The sequence below is a fragment of the Oncorhynchus clarkii genome, chromosome 19, assembly GCF_045791955.1.
Source record: "Oncorhynchus clarkii lewisi isolate Uvic-CL-2024 chromosome 19, UVic_Ocla_1.0, whole genome shotgun sequence".
NCBI classification, from domain to species: Eukaryota; Metazoa; Chordata; class Actinopteri; order Salmoniformes; family Salmonidae; genus Oncorhynchus; species Oncorhynchus clarkii.
Genome location: NC_092165.1, coordinates 14,268,912 through 14,290,721, shown reverse-complemented (window position 1 = coordinate 14,290,721; position 21,810 = coordinate 14,268,912). Strand labels below are relative to the sequence as shown.

Genomic DNA, 21,810 nt, shown 5'->3' with positions numbered 1-21,810 from the left:
CTTCTATTATTCTACAATGTAGAACATAGCAAAAATAAAGAAAAACACTTGAATGAGTAGGTGTATCTAAACTTTTGACTGGTACTGTATATCGTGAATTGGTTTGGAAAAAATAGAGAGATGATTTTTAGGCCATATCGCCCAACCCTGGTCCTGCTGGTTGCAGACTTGGTGCACTGGTACCGCTTGCTGTGCACAGTGGTGTGAAGAACTTAAGTAAAACTACTTTAAAGTACTTCTTAAATCGTTTTTTTTGGGGGGGGGGGGGGGTATCTGTACTTTACTTTACTATTTATATTTTTACTTCGTACATTTTACCTGACACCAAAAAGTACTTGTTACATTTTGAATGCTTAGCAAGACAGGAAAATGGTCCACTTCACGCACTTATCAAGACAACACATGGTCATCCCTTCTGCCTCTGATCTAGCGGACTCACTAAACACATGCATCTTTTGTAAATTATGTCTGAGTGTTGGAGTCTGCCCCTGGCTATTCATACCTTTTAAAAACAAGAAAATGGTGCCGTCTGCTTTGCTTAAAAGAAGGAATTTCAAATTATTTATTCTTCTACTTTACTTTTGATACTTAAGTATATTTTAGCAATTACATTTACTTTTGATACTTAAGTATATTTAGAACCAAATACTTTTAGACTTTTACTCAAGGAGTATTTTACTGTGTGACTTTTACTTTTACTTGAGCAACTTTCTATTAAGGTATCTATACTTTTACTCAAGTATGACAATTGGGTACTTTTTCCACCACTGGCCGTTCGGCAGCAGAGAGAACTGTCAATGTCTTGGGTGGCTGGAGTGTTTGAAAAGTTTCTGGAACTCCAGACGTCACTTTTTCAGATACCTGATACATCCCCTGTGTGTGATAAATGTCAGGCTGCACAGGGTACACTATTCCACTGCTTTGCCCTATGCTCTAGCTTGTATGGTTATTGGTGTGGAATTTTTAGGATCCTCTCTGAAGTTCTGGAGACTTCAATAGGCCCAGACCCGCTTCTGATCCTCCTGGGAGTGTCTGATTCCCTAAACGGATTAACCAGCCCCCAAAAACAACTCATCTATTAGTCTCATTTCGGCAAAAAAATTAATCTTTTTGTTTTGGAAAGGAGGAAAGTGCCCTCTACCAAAATATGTCTCAGAGAATTGGCAAACACTGTACACTTAGAAATAATTATATATATTCTGAACAATAAATTATCAACATTTGATCAAATCTGGCAACCTTTCCTCTCTTACTTGGACCAGTCGGCGCTGTGAATTTGTACATTTTAACGCACTCTCAATTGTAATATTTGAATCTACCTTTGGGCAGCATGTGCTGGCCCCGCCACCCGAGCAGTCAGAAGGGGAATAGGAGGGAATAAATGGGGGGGACATCTACCCTCTTTCCTTGTTCTGTATGTCGTGTTCTGTATGATTTTTTTTGTACCCAGAACTCTGGGTCTTGTAGTTTCTGTCTGCTCTTTTATGTTTAGATAAGAATTGTATACTTGTCTTTTAACCATTCTTGTGTGTGTTCAATAAAAAATATTTGAACGAGAAAAGTTTTTGGACCTTTCCCTGGCACCACCTGATATAGAGGTCTTGGATGGCAGCGAGCTCGGTCCCAGTGATGTACAGCTGTAGAACCTTTTTAGGATCTGAGTGCCTCCTGAAAATCTTTTCATCCTCCTGGGGGGAATAGGCACTGTCGTGCCCGCTTCACAACTGTGTGGGTGTGTGTGGACCATGTTAATTCCTTAGTTTCTTAGAACAGCACTCCTAATCTGAGACTCTTTGTGGATATGGGCCCATGTCTTGATTAATTTTGTCTTATGTGTGGGACCATGCATTTGAATGATCAAACCATTAAAAGAGTGTCTAGTAATCAAATCAAATAACATGTTTTCATAGTATAAAATCAACTAACATGTTTGCATAGTACACATAGTACCCTCATTGCCCAATCAGAAGATGCTCCATAGCAGGATGCTCATATCAGATTTCTTGATCCAACATCCTCTCACTCTGTATCTCTTACAGTCAGTAGACATGGAGGATGGGAAGCCTGATCTACTACTAGTCAAAGAGGGGACAATAGAAGACATATCAGAGAGCCCTGACCTGCTGAGTGGACTAAAGATGGGGGAGCAAGGTAACGGAGAAATCATATAGCCCATATAGTCTTCTGATGCTCGTTCCCCCTCATAGCACCAGTTTCAATCCAAGTACGAATACCGTTCCGCAAACTCCAGGCACTATGGTGAGATGACTTGAAAATAAAGCAAATGTAGAAGACAACCTAATCTCATACCTACTGTTAAAATATGATGGTGGATCTTTGATGTTATGGGGCTAATTTGCTTGGTTTCCACTGGTCCTGGGGCCCTTGTTGTGTTCATTTTTACTTGTTTTTAAACATGTATAAAAACACAATTCCACTTTGACATTATTGGGTATTGTGTGTAGACCAGTGACACAATCTCAATGGTTTGCAAAGAAGGGCACCTATTGGTAGAAGGATTAAAAAAAAGTAGACATTGAATATTGTTTGAGTATGGTGCAGTTATTAATTACTCTTTGGATGGTGTATCAATACACCCAGTCACTTTGAAGATACAGGCGCCCTTCCTAACTCAGTTGCCAGAGAGGAAGGAAACCACACCGGGATTTCATCATGAGGCCAATGATGATTTTAAAACAGTTACAGAGTTAAATGGCTGTGATAGGAGATAACTGAGGATGGATCAACAACATTGTAGTTACTCCACAATATTAACATAAATGACAGTGAAAATAAGTTAGCTTGTACAGAATAAAACATATTCCAAAACATGTATCCTGTTTGCAATAGGCACTTAAGTAATACTGAAAAAAATATGGCAAATTAAAGAAACTTTTTGTCCTGAATACAAATCATTATGTTTGGGGCAAATCCAACACAACACATCACTGCTGCATCATATTATGGGCATGCTTGTCATCAGCAAGGACTAGGGAGTTTTTTAGGATAAAAATAAACAGAATAGAGCTAACCACAGGCAAAATCTTAGAGGAAAACTTGATTTAGTTGTTTTACAACAGACACTGGGAGACAAATTCACCTTTCTGCAAGACAATTACCTAAATCACAAGGCCAACTATACACCGGAGTTGCTTACCAAGACGACATTAAATGTTCATAAGTTTTGACTTAAATCAGCTTGAAAATCTATGGCAAGACTTGACAATGGCTATCTAGCAATGATCAACAACCAACTTGACAGAGCTTGAAGAATTTAAAAAAGAATGATGAGCAAGTATTGTACAATCGCGGTGTGCAAAGTTCTTAAGAGACTTACCCAGAAAGACTCACAGCTGTGAGGTGATTCTACCATGCATTGACTCAGGGGGTTGAATACTTATCTAATCAAGATATATTATTGTTTTTTTTCATTTATTTAAAAAGGTTTGCATTCTTATTCCACTTTGACAGTATTTTGTGTAGATCTTTGACAAAAAAAATATGATTTACATCCATTTTAATCCCACTTTGTAACACACAAAAAAAGTAAAAAGTCAAGGAGTGTGAATACTTTATGAATTCACTGTAGCTCAATATTTTAATCATTAACTGGAGTCTTTTTTGCTCATCTTAATCAAGGGTGATGATAATTATGGAGGTGACTGTACATATACAGAACATAATATAGGGCCTTCAAACTCAAGTCTGGACCTCAATCCAGTTCCAATGTGCTTTTCATTGTTACCCTCTAAATCAGGGACTAATTTAGACCTGGGACACCAAGTGTGTGCAATTAATTATCAGCTAAAACAGAAAACCAGCAGGCTCCAGACCACATAGAGTAAGAGTTAAAGAGCGACTGCCATTAAAAAGCAATGACTCCTTTTGAAAACGGCCTATGTGGCATCGATATTGTCAAAATGGACTACAAGGTGTAAATAGGATGATTTTGGTCATAAAGGTCATAAAGTCTGTCTCTTCTATAACGGCATTTGGAACATCAGTGCATCACAACAGGTAAATGAAGGTTGGGTTTTGATTGGACAAGGTCCATTTGCCCACTCCAGCTCCTTAGATTATGTAAAATTGTGCAACTAAAATGTCAAAATTAATTAAAGATTCTTTTGTTATCTTAGTTAGATTCATTCTGGGGATTTTGAGGACGTGAAATAGGATTCCGCGTCTACAGTGTTTCATGGGGGACATTTATTAACCAAATGCGGCATCGGTCAGGAAACACACCTCAAAGACTGAAATCTCAGCTCCATTCCAAACACTTAAAAGACACACCCTATCCCCTCAGCCGTCAAATTAAGTGGACACTTCTGACGAGTATACACTTGCAGGGCAAGGGAGGAAGAATGATTTTTAAATGGGCCGCCCTTGCCCAGAAATTCGTCACTCGTTTATCTCGCGATGATTGTGTTTTCAGCCACGGTAGCTAGTGGTTGCTTTATATGCGCTACATTCAATTGTGATTATAATTATTAATATACGCCTACTGTATGATAGCTAGCAAATTAATTAGCTAACTAACGTTAGCCTGCCCAGCTGGAACTTCTTAAGAAGGAAAATGTTTTCTTTCTACAATTTCCAAAAATTAACCAAACAAAAACATTTTTACTTTTTACGAGACGTGTTTGTGCGGTCGTGTGCATTAGTAGCGCAATTTCTAAATTATTTGAATTTGTTTTTACTTACACTTACTTGTACGTTGACTTATCCATCATTTTTTTTAAATGTATTGCAACAATAATAACAATATTACACATCAATACAGGGACATTCCGGTGAATACAATAAATAAAAAGAAATAGAACACCAGGCAACGGTGAAAAAATAAATATATATACACTGCTCAAAAAAATAAAGGGAACACTAAAATAACACATCCTAGATCTGAATGAATGAAATATTCTTATTAAATACTTTTTTCTTTACATAGTTGAATGTGCTGACAACAAAATCACACAAATTATCCATGGAAATCAAATGTATCAACCCATGGAGGTCTGGATTTGGAGTCACACTCAAAATTAAAGTGGAAAACCACACTACAGGCTTATCTAACTTTGATGTAATGTCCTTAAAACAAGTCAAAATGAGGCTCAGTAGTGTGTGTGGACTCCACGTGCCTGTATGACCTCCCTACAACTCCTGGGCATGCTCCTGATGAGGTGGCGGATGGTCTCCTGAGGATCTCCTCCCAGACCTGGACTAAAGCATCCGCCAACTCCTGGACAGTCTGTGGTGCAACGTGGCATTGGTGGATGGAGCGAGACATGATGTCCCAGATGTGCTCAATTGGATTCAGGTCTGGGGAACGGGCGGGCCAGTCCATAGCATCAATGCCTTCCTCTTGCAGGAACTACTGACACACTCCAGCCACATGAGGTCTAGCATTGTCTTGCATTAGGAGGAACCCAGGGCCAACCGCACCAGCATATGGTCTCACAAGGGGTCTGAGGATCTCATCTCGGTACCTAATTGCAGTCAGGCTACCTCTGGCGAGCACATGGGGGGCTGTGCGGCCCCCCAAAGAAATGCCACACCATGACTGACCCACCACCAAACCGGTCATGCTGGAGGATGTTGCAGGCAGCAGAACGTTCTCCACGGCGTCTCCAGACTCTGTCACGTCTGTCACATGTGCTCAGTGTGAACCTGCTTTCATCTGTGAAGAGCACAGGGCGCCAGTGGCGAATTTGCCAATCTTGGTATTCTCTGGCAAATGCCAAACGTCCTGCACGGTGTTGGGCTGTAAGCACAACCCCCACCTGTGGACGTCGGGCCCTCATATACCACCCTCATGGAGTCTGTTTCTGACCGTTTGAGAAGACACATGCACATTTGTGGCCTGCTGGAGGTAATTTTGCAGGGCTCTGGCAGTGCTCCTCCTGCTCCTCCTTGCACAAAGGCGGAGGTAGCGGTCCGGCTGCTGGGTTGTTGCCCTCCTACGGCCTCCTCCACGTCTCCTGATGTACTGGCCTATCTCCTGGTTGCGCCTCCATGCTCTGGACACTACGCTGACAGACACAGCAAACCTTCTTGCCACAGCTCGCATTGATGTGTCATCCTGGATGAGCTGCACTACTTGAGCCACTTGTGTGGGTTGTAGACTCCGTCTCATGCTACCACTAGAGTGAAAGCACCGTCAGCATTCAAAAGTGACCAAAACATCAGCCAGGAAACATAGGAACTGAGAAGTGGTCTGTGGTCACCACCTGCAGAGCCACTCCTTTATTGGGGGTGTCTTGCTAATTGCCTATAATTTCCACCTGTTGTCTATTCCATTTGCACAACACCATGTGAAATGTATTGTCAATCAGTGTTGCTTCCTAAGTGGACAGTTTGATTTCACAGAAGTGTGATTGACTTGGAGTTACATTGTGTTGTTTAAGTGTTCCCTTTATTTTTTTGAGCAGTGTATATATAATAATAATAATTCCGGACATCATTAATATATGACAAGGCAATGAGACATTAACAGACATTCAGAGACATGACTTCTAATAATTTTTCCAACTTTTTAAGTTTCACAAGTTTGATAGATTTATAAAATTGTAACAATTCAATGGAAAAAAAACTACAAAATAGGGGATTTTTCCACCCCATTTACATTTGTGAATATAATATTTGGACAAGAGAATAATAATGTTAATAAAATAGTTATGATCGGAATTACAAGGATAGCATAATGCCATTCAACATCATCAAAGGTAAACATAGGTATTTCTGGAGATTTTATACACAACCATTCATGAACTTCAATCCATAGTTTACTAGAATGGTGGCATGAAAAAAATAAATGCTCTATTAATTCTGAATCAGAGGAACAAAAAACACAAGGCATTTTGTCAAAATGGAATCTTTTGTGCAAGAAATCATTAAGAGGGTGGATGGAAGAAAATATTTTAAAATTAGTTTCTTTAACTTTTGGGATAACTGGACAAGTGAGGGAAAAGGTAGTCGCTTTTGACCATAGCATGGGTTGGTCACATTCATAGCAATATATTGAATTATAATCACCAAAAAATGACTTAATTAACCGCCAATCATATCCACTTATTGTTGCATTTTTTATCTAATAGATTCAAGTTATTAATTTGTAAACTTGGAAAAGAGAGAACAACCTCACAATATAACAGTGTTCTTAATAAATCCAAGTAAAGGAAGTGGAATTGCTTTGCAAAACCTTCATATATTAACCTGAGTAATATTAACCTGAAATTTACCAATGAACTCAAACTCCCCAGTGTTGTCTACCAAATCACATACAAAATTAATACCCTTGTCAAACCAAAGGCATTTGAAAATGGATTTCCTATTCATTTTAATAACTCTATTATTCCAAATCAATGTTTTGTGGGGAAAAATTGTGCTTGAATATCATTTTCTCGAAAAATAACATTTGCTGGTGAAACTTAAACAATTTCGCAGGTAATTTTGGAGGGTCAAAATCACATTTCATTAGGAATTCAAGTCCACCAAGTTTATTAAACAGACTGTTAGGGATATGATGCCACATAGAAGTAGGACTAGACAGACATAATTTCAACCATTTAATTCTAACGACTCAAAATCAATAGCCTGTAAACCTGTCATGAGAATTATGTTCTCAGTGTTCATAACACAATTCAATTAAACTACTGTCTGCAACCCAGAATCTGTAAGATACTGGTTGAATGAAACAGATGGAGGCCCAGCTAAGATAGTCAGAAAGTTTATTTACGAGAGCGCTGGTTCGTTGTACAAAACCATTCATTTGATACTGGCTCTTACGCACATACTTTCACATACAAACAGACTCCTTATGCACATACTTTCACACACAAACAGAAGGTATCCTACGCACATACTGTCTCACTACCCAGTCGACAGAGATTAGGGAGACCTTGGGACCTTGAGACGTACTCCCTGTCCTCTCACAAATCTCTAGTCAAGTCGGCACCGAATTTTGCTCAGACAGTCTGTGTTTAAGATACTATAAAGACATATTGTACAGATATATTGTTTTACCCCAATTCTGACTAAAACTACACTCACAGATATATAATTTTACTGACTACTCAATTTCATACAATTATATGGTTTCAGGGTGGAATATTCTAATCATTAATTTAAACATATAAATTACATTAACAAAACCTCCATGATTAAAGCCTTTCACTAATTGTGATTCTGAATATAATACAGTGCCTTGCGAAAGTATTCGGCCCCCTTAAACTTTGCGACCTTTTGCCACATTTCAGGCTTCAAACATAAAGATATAAAAATGTATTTTTTTGGGAAGAATCAACAACAAGTGGGACACAATCATGAAGTGGAACGACATTTATTGGATATTTCAAACTTTTTTAACAAATCAAAAACTGAAAAATTGGGCGTGCAAAATTATTCAGCCCCCTTAAGTTACTACTTTGTAGCGCCACCTTTTGCTGCAATTACAGCTGTAAGTCGCTTGGGGTATGTCTCTATCAGTTTTGCACATCGAGAGACTGACATTTTTTCCCATTCCTCCTTGCAAAACAGCTCGAGCTCAGTGAGGTTGGATGGAGAGCATTTGTGAACAGCAGTTTTCAGTTCTTTCCACAGATTCTCGATTGGATTCAGGTCTGGACTTTGACTTGGCCATTCTAACACCTGGATATGTTTATTTTTGAACCATTCCATTGTAGATTTTGCTTTATGTTTTGGATCATTGTCTTGTTGGAAGACAAATCTCCGTCCCAGTCTCAGGTCTTTTGCAGACTCCATCAGGTTTTCTTCCAGAATGGTCCTGTATTTGGCTCCATCCATCTTCCCATCAATTTTAACCATCTTCCCTGTCCCTGCTGAAGAAAAGCAGGCCCAAACCATGATGCTGCCACCACCATGTTTGACAGTGGGGATGGTGTGTTCAGGGTGATGAGCTGTGTTGCTTTTACGCCAAACATAACGTTTTGCATTGTTGCCAAAAAGTTAAATTTTGGTTTCATCTGACCAGAGCACCTTCTTCCACATGTTTGGTGTGTCTCCCAGGTGGCTTGTGGCAAACTTTAAACAACACTTTTTATGGATATCTTTAAGAAATGGCTTTCTTCTTGCCACTCTTCCATAAAGGCCAGATTTGTGCAATATACAACTGATTGTTGTCCTATGGACAGAGTCTCCCACCTCAGCTGTAGATCTCTGCAGTTCATCCAGAGTGATCATGGGCCTCTTGGCTGCATCTCTGATCAGTCTTCTCCTTGTATGAGCTGAAAGTTTAGAGGGACGGCCAGGTCTTGGTAGATTTGCAGTGGTCTGATACTCCTTCCATTTCAATATTATCGCTTGCACAGTGCTCCTTGGGATGTTTAAAGCTTGGGAAATCTTTTTGTATCCAAATCCGGCTTTAAACTTCTTCACAACAGTATCTCGGACCTGCCTGGTGTGTTCCTTGTTCTTCATGATGCTCTCTGCGCTTTTAACGGACCTCTGAGACTATCACAGTGCAGGTGTATTTATACGGAGACTTGATTACACACAGGTGGATTGTATTTATCATCATTAGTCATTTAGGTCAACATTGGATCATTCAGAGATCCTCACTGAACTTCTGGAGAGAGTTTGCTGCACTGAAAGTAAAGGGGCTGAATAATTTTGCATGCCCAATTTTTCAGTTTTTGATTTGTTAAAAAAGTTTGAAATATCCAATAAATGTCGTTCCACTTCATGATTGTGTCCCACTTGTTGTTGATTCTTCACAAAAAAATACATTTTTATATCTTTATGTTTGAAGCCTGAAATGTGGCAAAAGGTCACAAAGTTCAAGGGGGCCGAATACTTTCGCAAGGCACTGTATGTTTTACTCCTCCAAACAAATCTAAACATAACAGAATTGACTTTTTTAATGTTATTTATGTTAATGAAGGCTGATTGAGTTTCACTGATTATATCATCAAGGTCTTTTTCAGCCTATTGGCATAGACATTGGCTAGTAATTTATAGTCAGTTGCCAACAGTGTAATTGGTCTCCAATTGTCCAGGTAAAGAGTGTCCTTCTTTGGTTTGGGTATAAGAACTATTAATCCCTGTCTCAAAGAAGGAAGTAAGATAGCATTAGCAATACCCTCTTTGTAGACCAAAAGCAATAACTCTCAGGCCAAAAATGTCGATAGAATTGAGGAGTCAGGCCATCCAGTCCAGGAGATTTACCTATAGGCATTTGTTTAATGGCTTGGTCCAACTGAGTAATATCTATATCAGAAACACCAAAAACACAAGAAAACACATTGTAGAATGGATAGATCACTACATCAACAAATAAATAGCATCATAACTCAGAACAGTAAATAAATGTAAATTAAATTCACTACCCATTTAACAAGCATTACAGCATTACACTACCCATTTTTCAAAAAACATTACAGGCTATGTAGACAGGCTCCTGGATCTCCTCTTCAACATGAAGATCCAGCACTCTATGTGGGGAAGCTGTGCGCGCTGTCCATCCCAGGACCCATCTGCCCAGTGTGAGAGGAAAGGAGGAGGCCATGGCTGGATTTGTCTCCCGCTTTAATCTTGGGGGTGACTGAAGCCTGGTTGATTGAAGCGGGGTACATGGGTCACCCACCTCTCCCGCTGCCCTCCCCATCTCTGCAGTTGTTTGCATTTCCTAAAGCATAACTTATTCACTTTTAGGTGATATCACATGTTACTTTGTATTGTTTTTTCAAGCATTTGGACAGGAGATGAGTGTTACAAGAGTCAATGGGTTTCTGCACACCGTTTGTCAGTTGTCTCACCATTATTTTTCACCTTTATTTCTCATGAGTGTTCATGTTGCTCAACATATCAGCTATGCTGGCCTATTGTAAATGATCAAATAATTGTCTGATCAATACATACAATTCTGAACACAATGTCATTGATAATGCAAATGCAGGGCAAGCAATAAATTGTCCAGTACACTTATTGTATGCTGTTTTCATGTACATTCTCTTATGTCTAAGCTTCTAAGGTGACTCAGCCTTTACTAATTATTGTGAAGTGTATCAGTGACTTGTATTCTGTAATTAGTTACAAAACAATAGATTTGCAATTATGTATTGCTGCTGTTTGTCTGTTATCCAACAGTCCATGATCAGCTCTGTTGACCATGAGAGCATTTTGCGGAGAACATGGGTTGCGGGCGCATACTTATAACATCTAAAGATTACTTTTCAACATTGTCTGCTTCCAAGTGTTCTCAATACTTAGAAAAAAGTCATATTGTTGGGCGTCCCTCATGACAGCACACAAGTTAGCCAGGTGAGTGCTAGCCAGCTACCTGGGTAGGTATTTTAAAATCATAATTTAACTATTCCAAATGTCGTGTATATTTTGTGGTAACTTGTAGACAGACAGACAGATGACAGATGAATATTTTATCTTACTGAGGTGATTCTATTATTTTCTACTCTATTTTTGCTAACACAATGCTCTTTCTAAACAAGTCTGCTCTCAGCTTGAAAAATATATTTTTTTTAAAGTTTAATTTTTTTTATTATTCATTATACAAAATCAACTTACATTGCTACATCAAACATGTCTAGCAAACCAAACACAGGTATTAAAAGATACTCGATCATGTGAGATTTGATGCGTAACGTAAAACAGGACCGTTATTCAAACCACACCCTTTGAGCTATGACGCCACCCAATAAGATCATTTCTCTTCAGTTTAAACGGAAGTGGACATTGACTAAGAACAATTTCCACGTTAGCGTTTTTATTAAGACGTTTATTAACGCAGTGGAACTCATGACATTTAAATGAACAGCATCACATACTTTTCCCAGGTAGTGTTTAATTCTCGTTGGAGACAGGACTTGGTTGATCGATGTTATCTAGTTAACGCTAGCTAGCTGCTAACAATGGCTAACTGTATGGTTTTTCACACTCAGATAGCCTCCATCATGGAGGTGCTAGCAAATGCAGCCGTTGCAGAGATCTGTAAACTCGTAGACGACGACTATGCAGTGTTTCGTTTGGAAATAACTCAAAGTCGGAAAGAAAACAGCTCATTGCGGAGGAAACTACAGCTACTCGATCTGAAAGTCGCACGGGAGCGCGCAGAAAGAACAATGCGAGAGCGCGTCCTCGCCAGTCGTCCCAGTAGTGTCAAGATCCTCAACCGAAACAGAGGAATGACCAGAGGTACGTTTTGCAGAAGAGGGAGGCTGCGGGGCCTGTCGCCCCGTTATCCTATGCGCATGTGTGACTTTAGATGTGTTAACTCAGCATTTCCCAAACTCGGTCCTCCAGACCCTAAAGGGTGCAGTTTTTTTTGTTGTTGCCCTAGCACTACACATCTGATACAAATAGTAAACTAATCATCAAGATTTGATCATTTAAATCAGCTTTGCAGTGTTGGTGGGGAAAAAAAGTGCATCTCTTAGGACCAAGTTTTGGAAACTCTGTGTTAACTAGAATTGGGTCTTGGTCAGTTTTTGGATAGTATGCAAGAGTTCCCCCGGATTACTTAGCTATCTTGCATAAAGACAAAATATAATATTCTAACTAAATATTTGATGTACTGCATTTCCTATTATTTTCTCATTAAAAACAATTTGATGCATCAACCTTACCCTATTTAATCCCATTTTGTGACCGGAAAAAACGTTTTCAGTTATAAGGCTCTAAAACTTTTACTGAATGATCTATCAATGCATTTACAGCAAATATTGAAATAATAAAGGGTCTCAATGAAGGCTGTGCAGTGTCACATGTTTATTGTAAATTGTCACATGACCAGAGCTGTTTACTTCCTGGTTGCACCATGAGAAGAGGATGGCTCCATCAAAGCTCCCAAACAACAGGTTAGTAAAGTATGTTAACATAAAGATAGCACAAAGATTTTTGGTACACATCATTTTAAGGTGTCTAGTATTGATATATGCATTTGCAATTACTCAACTTTGTTCAGTGTGGTCATAGAATGTGTAAACATGTTGACGGCAACAATAGTGACCGGGGGGATAACACAGTGCATCTAGGTATACACATAGGTAAAACAAGAACTATGTATGTGTATAACCAACTTTCTACTCTGTTCTTTCTTTTAGATTCACTTTGAGTCAAGTTCTGGATATGTTGGATCTAGGTGACTGCCCAGACAAGGCATGCAACATTGCAGTTATCCCTCAAAATGAGAAAGATGCTGTCCTGAGTGATTGTGATAGCGATGGGTCAGATATGGACTATGGACAGGCCATTCGCCAGCCAGGCTGTTGAATGCATATACTGAACCTATGCAAACAGATCACGACAGAAACAACGTTATCAGTGATTATTACCCCCCCCGATCCACAACCTCCCCCACCCCCCTCCATTGTTGATAATGAAGGGCCTAGGGGCCTCTACCAGCCAGAGGGGTCAGCCAGAAGAGCCAAGGGGAAAGTTGCAGGTGGTCAAAAATAAAGATTGAGTTCAAACGATCGAAGAGGCCTGCCACCGATGTGATTCCAAAACACATAGTATACAGCCCAAAAATGCAAAAGTTTGGCACGAAACCACTGAACCACGGAAGGAGATCTTTACTGGCCACCACTGTTGAAGATCAGGCAAGATATAACAAAGCTTCTCACTGGCCAATCAACACGATGCTCCGGTTCAGGAGAAGCCGTCATTGTGACAAACGTACTACCTATGCATGTGAGAAATACAAAGCGCCACGGCACATTGATTGCTTCAAGATATACCATGGATCGTAGAAAAGGAGATGAGAGCGAATGAAAAAGGGCTGAAAAAGACAATAAAAGGAAAATAGAAAAGTCGATAAAGGGTGAGGAGAAGCAGCACAACGGACTAGGAAGAAAAGAAAAGTCGACGATCAAGACAATCAAAATGACTGAAATGTTTTTGGAAAAGAAAGGTCAATTGATTCAAGACATACTGTATGACAGTAGATGTACCAGGACTGACTGATCATAGTTCAAAACAGTGATGCACAAACTAATCTTGCACTTGGTTCTGAAGCGTACCTCTATGATATATATATATACTTATTTATATTGTATTTTGTTCAGTGTAGGCCTCCTACTTGAATGTATATTCTTCAGGCTACCTCTATCCTAAATGTTACCTTTATGTTCAGTGGGAATGAATCACACGACTGCTATACAGTTGTTAGTGAATGTTCGACTAAAATGTCACAATGACAATGTTACAATGAATATTGCACTAAAGTACAAGTTCAAATGTTACAATAAAGTTACAATATTAATGTTTCAATACATGTTTAACTAAAGTAACAATGTTGAAATACGTTGATGGTTGTTTTTTTGTCTGTCTTTGCTCTCAGTATTCATATTGTGTTGTATAAGGGTTTTTGATGTGTAAAATAGTCACACTAGAATGTGACAGGGCATTCTAGTGGCAATGCTGGGGACTGCAAGTGACAGAGTTTTAAATGTGTGAATAACTGGGTTGGGATTTATAAGAACTTTGATAACTGCATAGGAGAAATATGTTAATTTAGTATACCTAACATTATCCCACCGGTCACAATTGTGACCGACCATAAAACAGACCTTTTCAACCTACTTTTCCATTCAAATGTAATAAAATAATGATTGATTACTTCAAAGGGTTACTAATGACACTTGCTTTGGATATTTTCATGTCTGGGGAAAATTTGGGATTAAATGGGTTAATACATTGATCAATAAATAGTATATCAAGAAGTTATGAGAAGTGTTGCCTTACATCCTGGCCAATTCTAGACAGTAACAATACTGTACAATATACCATTGAGCATTGACAGTAACTAACCTAATCCATTCTTTTCCCCCAATCACTCTCTCAGGTGAAGGACATTTCACTGGAGGCCACAGGAGCTTTGTGAAGCCAGCGACAGACAATACATGGAGAGATGACCAACCAATCACTGTTGATGAGGGGAGTGGAACCTCAACCCAACACGTTATCGTGATAGAAGTTAGTGTAATAGTATTACATAAAAATTACAGTCCAACAAATGTGGCCAGTATATTTCAGAAAGGCTCCCCTTGGCTATTCACTTGCTTACAAGTACATCCTCATTTATCTGCCATAGGGGAGCTTGTGAGACTTTCCTACAACATTGTTATCCAATTAGACTGCCGGTAATAACCTCCTCTCTTCTTGTGTCAGCCTGCGGATGCCTGGTCTGAAAGAGAGGAGGACCCACGGCACAGCAGACACATCCAGACTGCAGTGGCTGGAGTGCCCCATGAAGCCACTGAGGACCCCACCACCGTCCCAGCACCGCCCAGGCCCAGGACCCAACGCAGCATCACGGAGGTCAGTGGAACGCCGAACACCGTCCTCAAGTCAGAGACAGACATAGATTTTAACACACAGGCTCTTACATACAGGATCTGACCACGGATCAGACTCAGAGAGGCTGGGGCCACTAGGCTGTCCTCCTGCTCCGGGCCCAGAGTACTTTCCAGTATTTAACCAACGCCAGAGAACGGTTCATTACCGTGGAGATGGTGAGACATTAGACACTGGTGGTGATGATCCATCGGGTTTTAACTCTACAGAGATGGACCCTGGCAACATGCCCTTGGGTTTAGAGACATACTGATCTGTCTAGAGGGGACTGGAACCAATACAGTAGTAGTGTATACTCTGAAGGGTGCCTAGATAAGAAAGGGGAGGATCTGATTCTAGATGAGGTGAAAGTCAAATACTTATTGTACACTTCAAAATAGTTTAAGGTTTATCTGATGACTTTTGACTTATCATAGCTGACTGATTTATCCACAACATATTTATTTATGTCCACCATGATGGGTTTAACAACAATGAAGTCATTCTGTAACTACAGTATAGGACTCAAACGTAGTGGAGATGGGTAAACACTCCATGTTGAAAGTGGGTTTATTATCTGTGTGTGTGTGTACGTACCCGAGGGAGTGTATGTCTGTGTAATCTGTATCACCTCTCTTCCAGGAGGAGGAGGGTCCAGAGGTGCTGCTGGTGAAGGAGGAGGGTCTGGGGAACACTGAGGGGAACATGGTCATAGAGGACAACCAGACTACACCTCCTCCTGAACCCACAGAGGAACCAGCTGAGCAGCACAGAACCACACACAGTCTCACTGAGGTGAGCCCACTGTAAACAACTGTCTGAATGGTATTAGGTCAGGGCCCGTATCCACATAGCCTATCAGAGTAGGAGTTCTGATCCTCGATCAGCACTCCTACTAAGACTGTGGAAACTGGCCCAGGTCTTGATTCATTTTGTCAAAAGGGTGGGACCATGCCTGAATTATCAAACCATTTTAAAGAGTGTCAAGTAATCAAATCAACTAACATGTTTGCATAGTAATCATAGCAGTCCCTCATTGCCCAATCAGAAGATGCTCCATAGCAGGGTGCTCATATCAGATTTCTTGATGCAACATCCTCTCACTCTGTATCTCTTACAGCCAGTAGACATGGAGGATGGGAAGCCTGATCTGCTACTAGTCAAAGAGGAGACAATAGAAGACGGACCCGAGAGCATTGATCTGCTGAGTGGACTAAAGATGGGGGAGCAAGGTAAGGGAGAAATACATTTAACCTATAGATTACATACTCCTTGTAAAAATACAAGTAAAAAGTCAGCATAGAGCCCTCTTCAATGGTAGTAGTGATGCGCCTGTATATGATTCTTTCTTCATTTTCTTCATTCATAAAATGAAATGAATACAACTTATGTTGACATACAAAAACATGAACTTCACCAGGTAATTGACAGAAAAATGCATTGGAGTTCCTCTTCAGTCAGTCAGTCAACTTCGGTACAACATACTATGGGGAGTCGCACTCTCGTGACTGGTTGAAGGATCCACAATCACGCCTGAAAAAGGCCAATGAAATCTGTACCTCGCTGGAAGCCCCGTCCTTCCACAGGTGATAATCGCGAGGCTCGGGATTTATTCCGTCAACTATTCCACTCTTCACCTTGGTGTGAACAGGAACAATTAACCCTACTAAAACAAACAATTGGAAAACGAGACTGTGGTAGAGTGTGCTCACCCCTCTGGACGTTGTGTGCTGAAGTTTGTATTTGGTATCGTTAGTTTCCTAATCCCAAACAGTTAATTATTCTTCAGTTTTCTGGAGCAATGAGTAAGATGGCTCAGAAAGCGACCGAGACGACGATGGCTAAGCTGGATTCAGGGTCACGATCACGCCCCCAGTCATGCGGTTATACTATGCGAACCAGTCCGTGTGCGCATTGCCACATAATGTGTGAAAACTCCCTGGAAAGACGTTGTAGCATTCTTTGTGACTTTCCTTTCCAAGAATCCGGCAACTTGGCTGGGACCATGGTGCAGGAAGCGGAGAGGGGCTTGAGGCTGTTGTCGGAAAAGGTGGAACTAGCCTCCCAGCAGGGAGGTGGTGAGCCGGTGGGTTCGGTGACATACAGGGCCCATGTTCGGATGACGCCATGGTGTCCCTGGACACTTCCGGGGGTTTCCTCGGGTGATGAAGAGGACTTAGTTTGGGGACAGCCACCTCCTCACGCTATGAAAGTAGCATCATTTTTTGGTACTCCATGAGGGGCCAGGGGCTGAGTGTGTTGACCTATCAGGATGATTGGCTGATGGCAGTCAAAGGAACAAGCAGTGTTTCACACCGCGGCTAGTGCCCCATGTTCATTCTCTAGGTTTTATTGTAAACCAGAAAAAGAGTTGTCTCAGCACATTCCATTCCTGGGTCTCGAGTTAGACTCATCCTTAAATTGCACTTTTCTATCCCCGGAGAGGTTGTTGGGTTTCCAGCTCTGCTTGGCCCAAATTTGTTTTTCACCAGTTCCTGTATGTTTTCACCAGTTCCTGCGTCTACTGGGGATGATGCTTCTATGGATGGTAGTCATTCCCCAGAGGCCAGTTCCAGTGCTGGGTGCTAGCAACACGCTTGGATGCATCTCGCCACCTAAACCGGTCAATTCCAGTGTCCCCGACATGCCTTCAGGCACTGGCCCAGTGGAGGGATCCCCGGCTACTGTCGCAAGGGGTTCTCATGGGCCAGGTGTTGTCCCGCAAGGTGATCACGACAGACGGGCGCGGTGTGCGAGGGTTACTGAATTCTAGAAGTATGGACGGTGTCGCAGAGAGCCCGGCATATCAATTACCTGGAACTTCTGATTGTCAGACATGTGCGGGCAGTGGTGTTAAAAGTACTAAATTGTCATACTTGAGGAAAAGTAAAGATGCCTTCATAGAAAATTACTCAAGTAAAAAAGTCACCCAGTAAAACACTACTTGAGTAAAAGTTTAAATGTATTTGCTTTTAAATATACTTAAGTATCAAAAGTAAAAGTATAAACCATTTCAAATTTCTTATTAAGTAAACCAGGCGGCAGAATTGTATTTTTTATTTGAATTGACGAGAGCCAGGGGCACACTCCCAATACTCAGACATGATTTACAAACTAAGTATTTGTGTTTAGTGAGTCCGCCAGATCAGACTCAGTAGGGATAACAAGCGATGTTCTCTTGATAAGTGTGTGAATTTGACACATTTCCTGTACTTTTGGGTGTCAAGGAAAATGTATGGAGTAAAAAGTACATTATTTTATTTTGGAATGTAGTAAGGTAAAAGTAGGCACAAATATTAATAGTAAAGTACAGATACCCCCAAAAACTACTTAAGCAGTACTTTCAAGTATTTGTACTTAAGTACTTTACACCACTGTGTGCTGGTCGTATCTAACGATGGTGGCTGAGTTGGTAGAGCATGGTGCTTGCAATGCCAGGGTTGTTGGTTCGGTTCCCACGGGGAACCAGTATGAAAATGGTACACAAATGTGCGCTCTCACTCTTGTAAGTCATGCTGGATAAGAGCGTGTGCTAAATGACTTAAATGTATATATAATACATCAACAGGCAAGGCGGACCCTCCCCCTCCTCACCTTGGCTCGCTCCCTGTTGTGGTGGAGCAGTGCACATCACACATCAGGTGATGCATGTTCTTGGTTACCTCAACTCGGGTGGATCTGCTATCCAGGGGGGCCCCTTTTCGTCAAGGGCGGAGACTACACCCCTGGGTGGTTGCCCAGATATGGGAGAGGTTCGGCAATGCCGACATAGATCTTTACGCATTTCAAGAAAATGTGCATTGTCGTCTTTTTTTCTGCACGAAGGACCCAAGCGCCCCGTTGGGAAAGACTCTCTGGCGCACCAGTGACCTTTTGACCTTCCTTTATGCATTTCCACCAGTGGTGGAACTTGTGCTTGTGCTTTCGAACAAGTAAAAAAATCTGCACTACTTGTGGCTAAAATTTTTTGTCAAACCTTGAGAGAGATATTAACTTGAAGGAAGGAATGAATCCTGTTGAAGGCGGGGTGTCCAGCGTTACGCGGATTTCATTGGCCTTGTCAGGCGTGATTGCAGATCCTTCAATCGAAGTGGCGAGTGTGCGACTCCCCATAGTATGTTGTACCTTGTTTCCCTCCTTCAGGGAACAGTATTTATAGTCATAACGTTACATTTTATCTTCCATGTTTGGAAAGTATTTTGTAACCTCTTGCAGGTGGTTGGCTGGAGGCTAACAGAGGAGACTGGGCGGACAACTTGGATTCCCAAGACGGTGCAGCCAAGGGCCCAGGGGACAACATCACTGAGCAGGCCAGGACTAGAGATGACATAGTGGAGGTCAGTGGATGGGACAGTGTCCTCAACTCTGGGCTGGGGAGCAACACTGTTAATAACAACCAGAAACAGACAGTGGAACACAAAACAACAACTGAACTGAGACCAGGACTGGCTGAGACCAGGGCGAGGCGTAGAATTGGTCTGCGGGGACTGGGAGGTGTCCGTATACGGCTGGAGAGAACAGACACAGACTCGCCTAGCGATGCTCCATCCTGCTCCTATAGTGGTGATTCAGAGAGACTGATGGCGCCTCAAGTTAACCCCCTAACAGATGCTGCCTTTAGCATACCTTCTATAGGATCTATCAACTGGAACATGGACCCTGCGACACCACAGACACTTCCTGGCCTTCATCCTCCTCACACTCTCCTAATGTTAAACCAGACCTCAGACAATGCCAGTGCCTCAACATTAAATGGCTACACAAGCCCATTGACACATGACCCTAGTAGAGACGGAATCAGTAAAGGTGGCAGCTCCAAAGAGAAGTGCTTTCCGTCTTCATTCTGTGGGAAAGCCTTCAGTTTCCCCAAACAGGTGGAGATCCACCAGAGGATGCACACGGGGGAGAAAGCGTTCAGCTGCCACCTGTGCCCGGCCAGTTTCTCCCGATCGTCCAACCTGAAGAGGCATCAGAGGGTCCACACAGGGGAGAAACCCTACAGCTGCCCCCAGTGTGCGAAGAGGTTCTCCCACCACCACAATATGAAGGTGCACCAGAAGGTCCATACGGGAGAGGCAGTGTCCCTGTATGCACTGCAGGAGTAGCCTTATCAGACATAGTTGTGTCTAATAATTGAGAGAAATCGTATCACTTGAAATGTACAATGGGGATGTCTTGGAACTGTTATTTAGTTGAAATATTATAGTTATCATGTGAAGTGTCTTAGGATAAGGGGGTAATTAACCACATACCCCTCATTAATCCTTTGTTAACTTATTTGAAACAGGCTTGTGTAAATACCTATTTTTAGAGAGACAGTAAACCTAGCTGGGGGGGTGGAATGCATCGCTACTAGCATTAGCGCAAATACATGCTAACTGTTCCCGTAAACTTCCAGGCATTAGGCCAACAACTATCCATTTAAAAGCTTGTCTCTGCAAAAATATAAAAACTAAATGTACATATCTTTTTCGGAGGTGGCTAAATTAATATAGAGGAAAAACTCAATTCCCCTTTAAAAAACCAACCCCCTCCCACAATGGCACCATGTTCAGGAAGTATCAAAGTTGGTGGGGGAAAAAACGGTGTAAAGCAAAATGATTCCACTCTAAGGTTCCACCCTGTTAGGATTATGCACCTAACGGTTGTTAAATGTTTGAGAAAATGGCAAATAAATGACTAATGTCAATATTCATTTCTCTTTGAATAATATATTTTATACAATTATTAATTAGTTACATAGTCTAATGTAAGTAATGAAATGTGCATATATAATTGTAATTAGTAATGTAATTGGCTAGCAACAATAAATCTGTTCATGTTTTACAAACTCAGGTTGACGATGTTTAAAAAGTATTTTTATTTTATTTGATCAAATAAATAGAAAGTAAACAAATGCACAATATTCATTATTATTATAGGCGTAATGGTTTTCAGCCATTTCATTCATTTAACAAAAAATATAAAATGCAACATGTAAAGTGTTTGTCCCATATTTCATCTGCTGAAATAAAAGATCCCAGAAATGTTACATATACACAAAAACCTTATTTTGCAAAAAAGTTGTGCACAAATTTGTTTACATCCCAGTTAGTGAGCATTTCTCCTTTGTCAAGGTAATCAGCATGATCATTACACAGTTGCACCTTGTGCTGGGGACAATAAAAGGCTACTCTGAAATGTGCAGTTTTGTCACTCAACACAATGTCTCAAATGTTGAGGGCGTGTGCAATTGGCATGCAGACTGCAGGAATGTCCACAAGAGCTTTTGTCAGATAATTGAATGTTAATTTCTCTACCATAAGCCGCCTCCAACATTGTTTTTGAGAATTTGGAAGTATTTCCAACCGGCCTCACAACCGCCGACCACTTTTATGGCGTCGCGTGTCAATATTGTGAACAGAGTGCCCCATTGTGGCGGTGGGGTTATGGTATGGGCAGGCATAAGCTACGGACAATGAACACAATTGCATTTTATCGATGGCAATTTGAATGCACAGATATACC

The 21,810-nt window shown here is 41.0% G+C and overlaps 1 protein-coding gene across 1 annotated transcript; it reads left to right on the top strand.

The window, feature by feature from the left end:
• Window positions 1-11,683: 11,683 nt before the first annotated feature.
• On the top strand, window positions 11,684-21,348 carry LOC139374738 (uncharacterized). Its single transcript, XM_071115865.1, has 6 exons — window positions 11,684-12,162; window positions 14,813-14,943; window positions 15,139-15,288; window positions 15,946-16,098; window positions 16,424-16,535; window positions 19,519-21,348. Exons 1-6 carry the CDS (start codon window positions 11,880-11,882, stop codon window positions 20,406-20,408), a joined length of 1,719 nt encoding a protein of 572 aa, XP_070971966.1. The 5' UTR covers window positions 11,684-11,879; the 3' UTR covers window positions 20,409-21,348.
• Window positions 21,349-21,810: the final 462 nt, after the last annotated feature.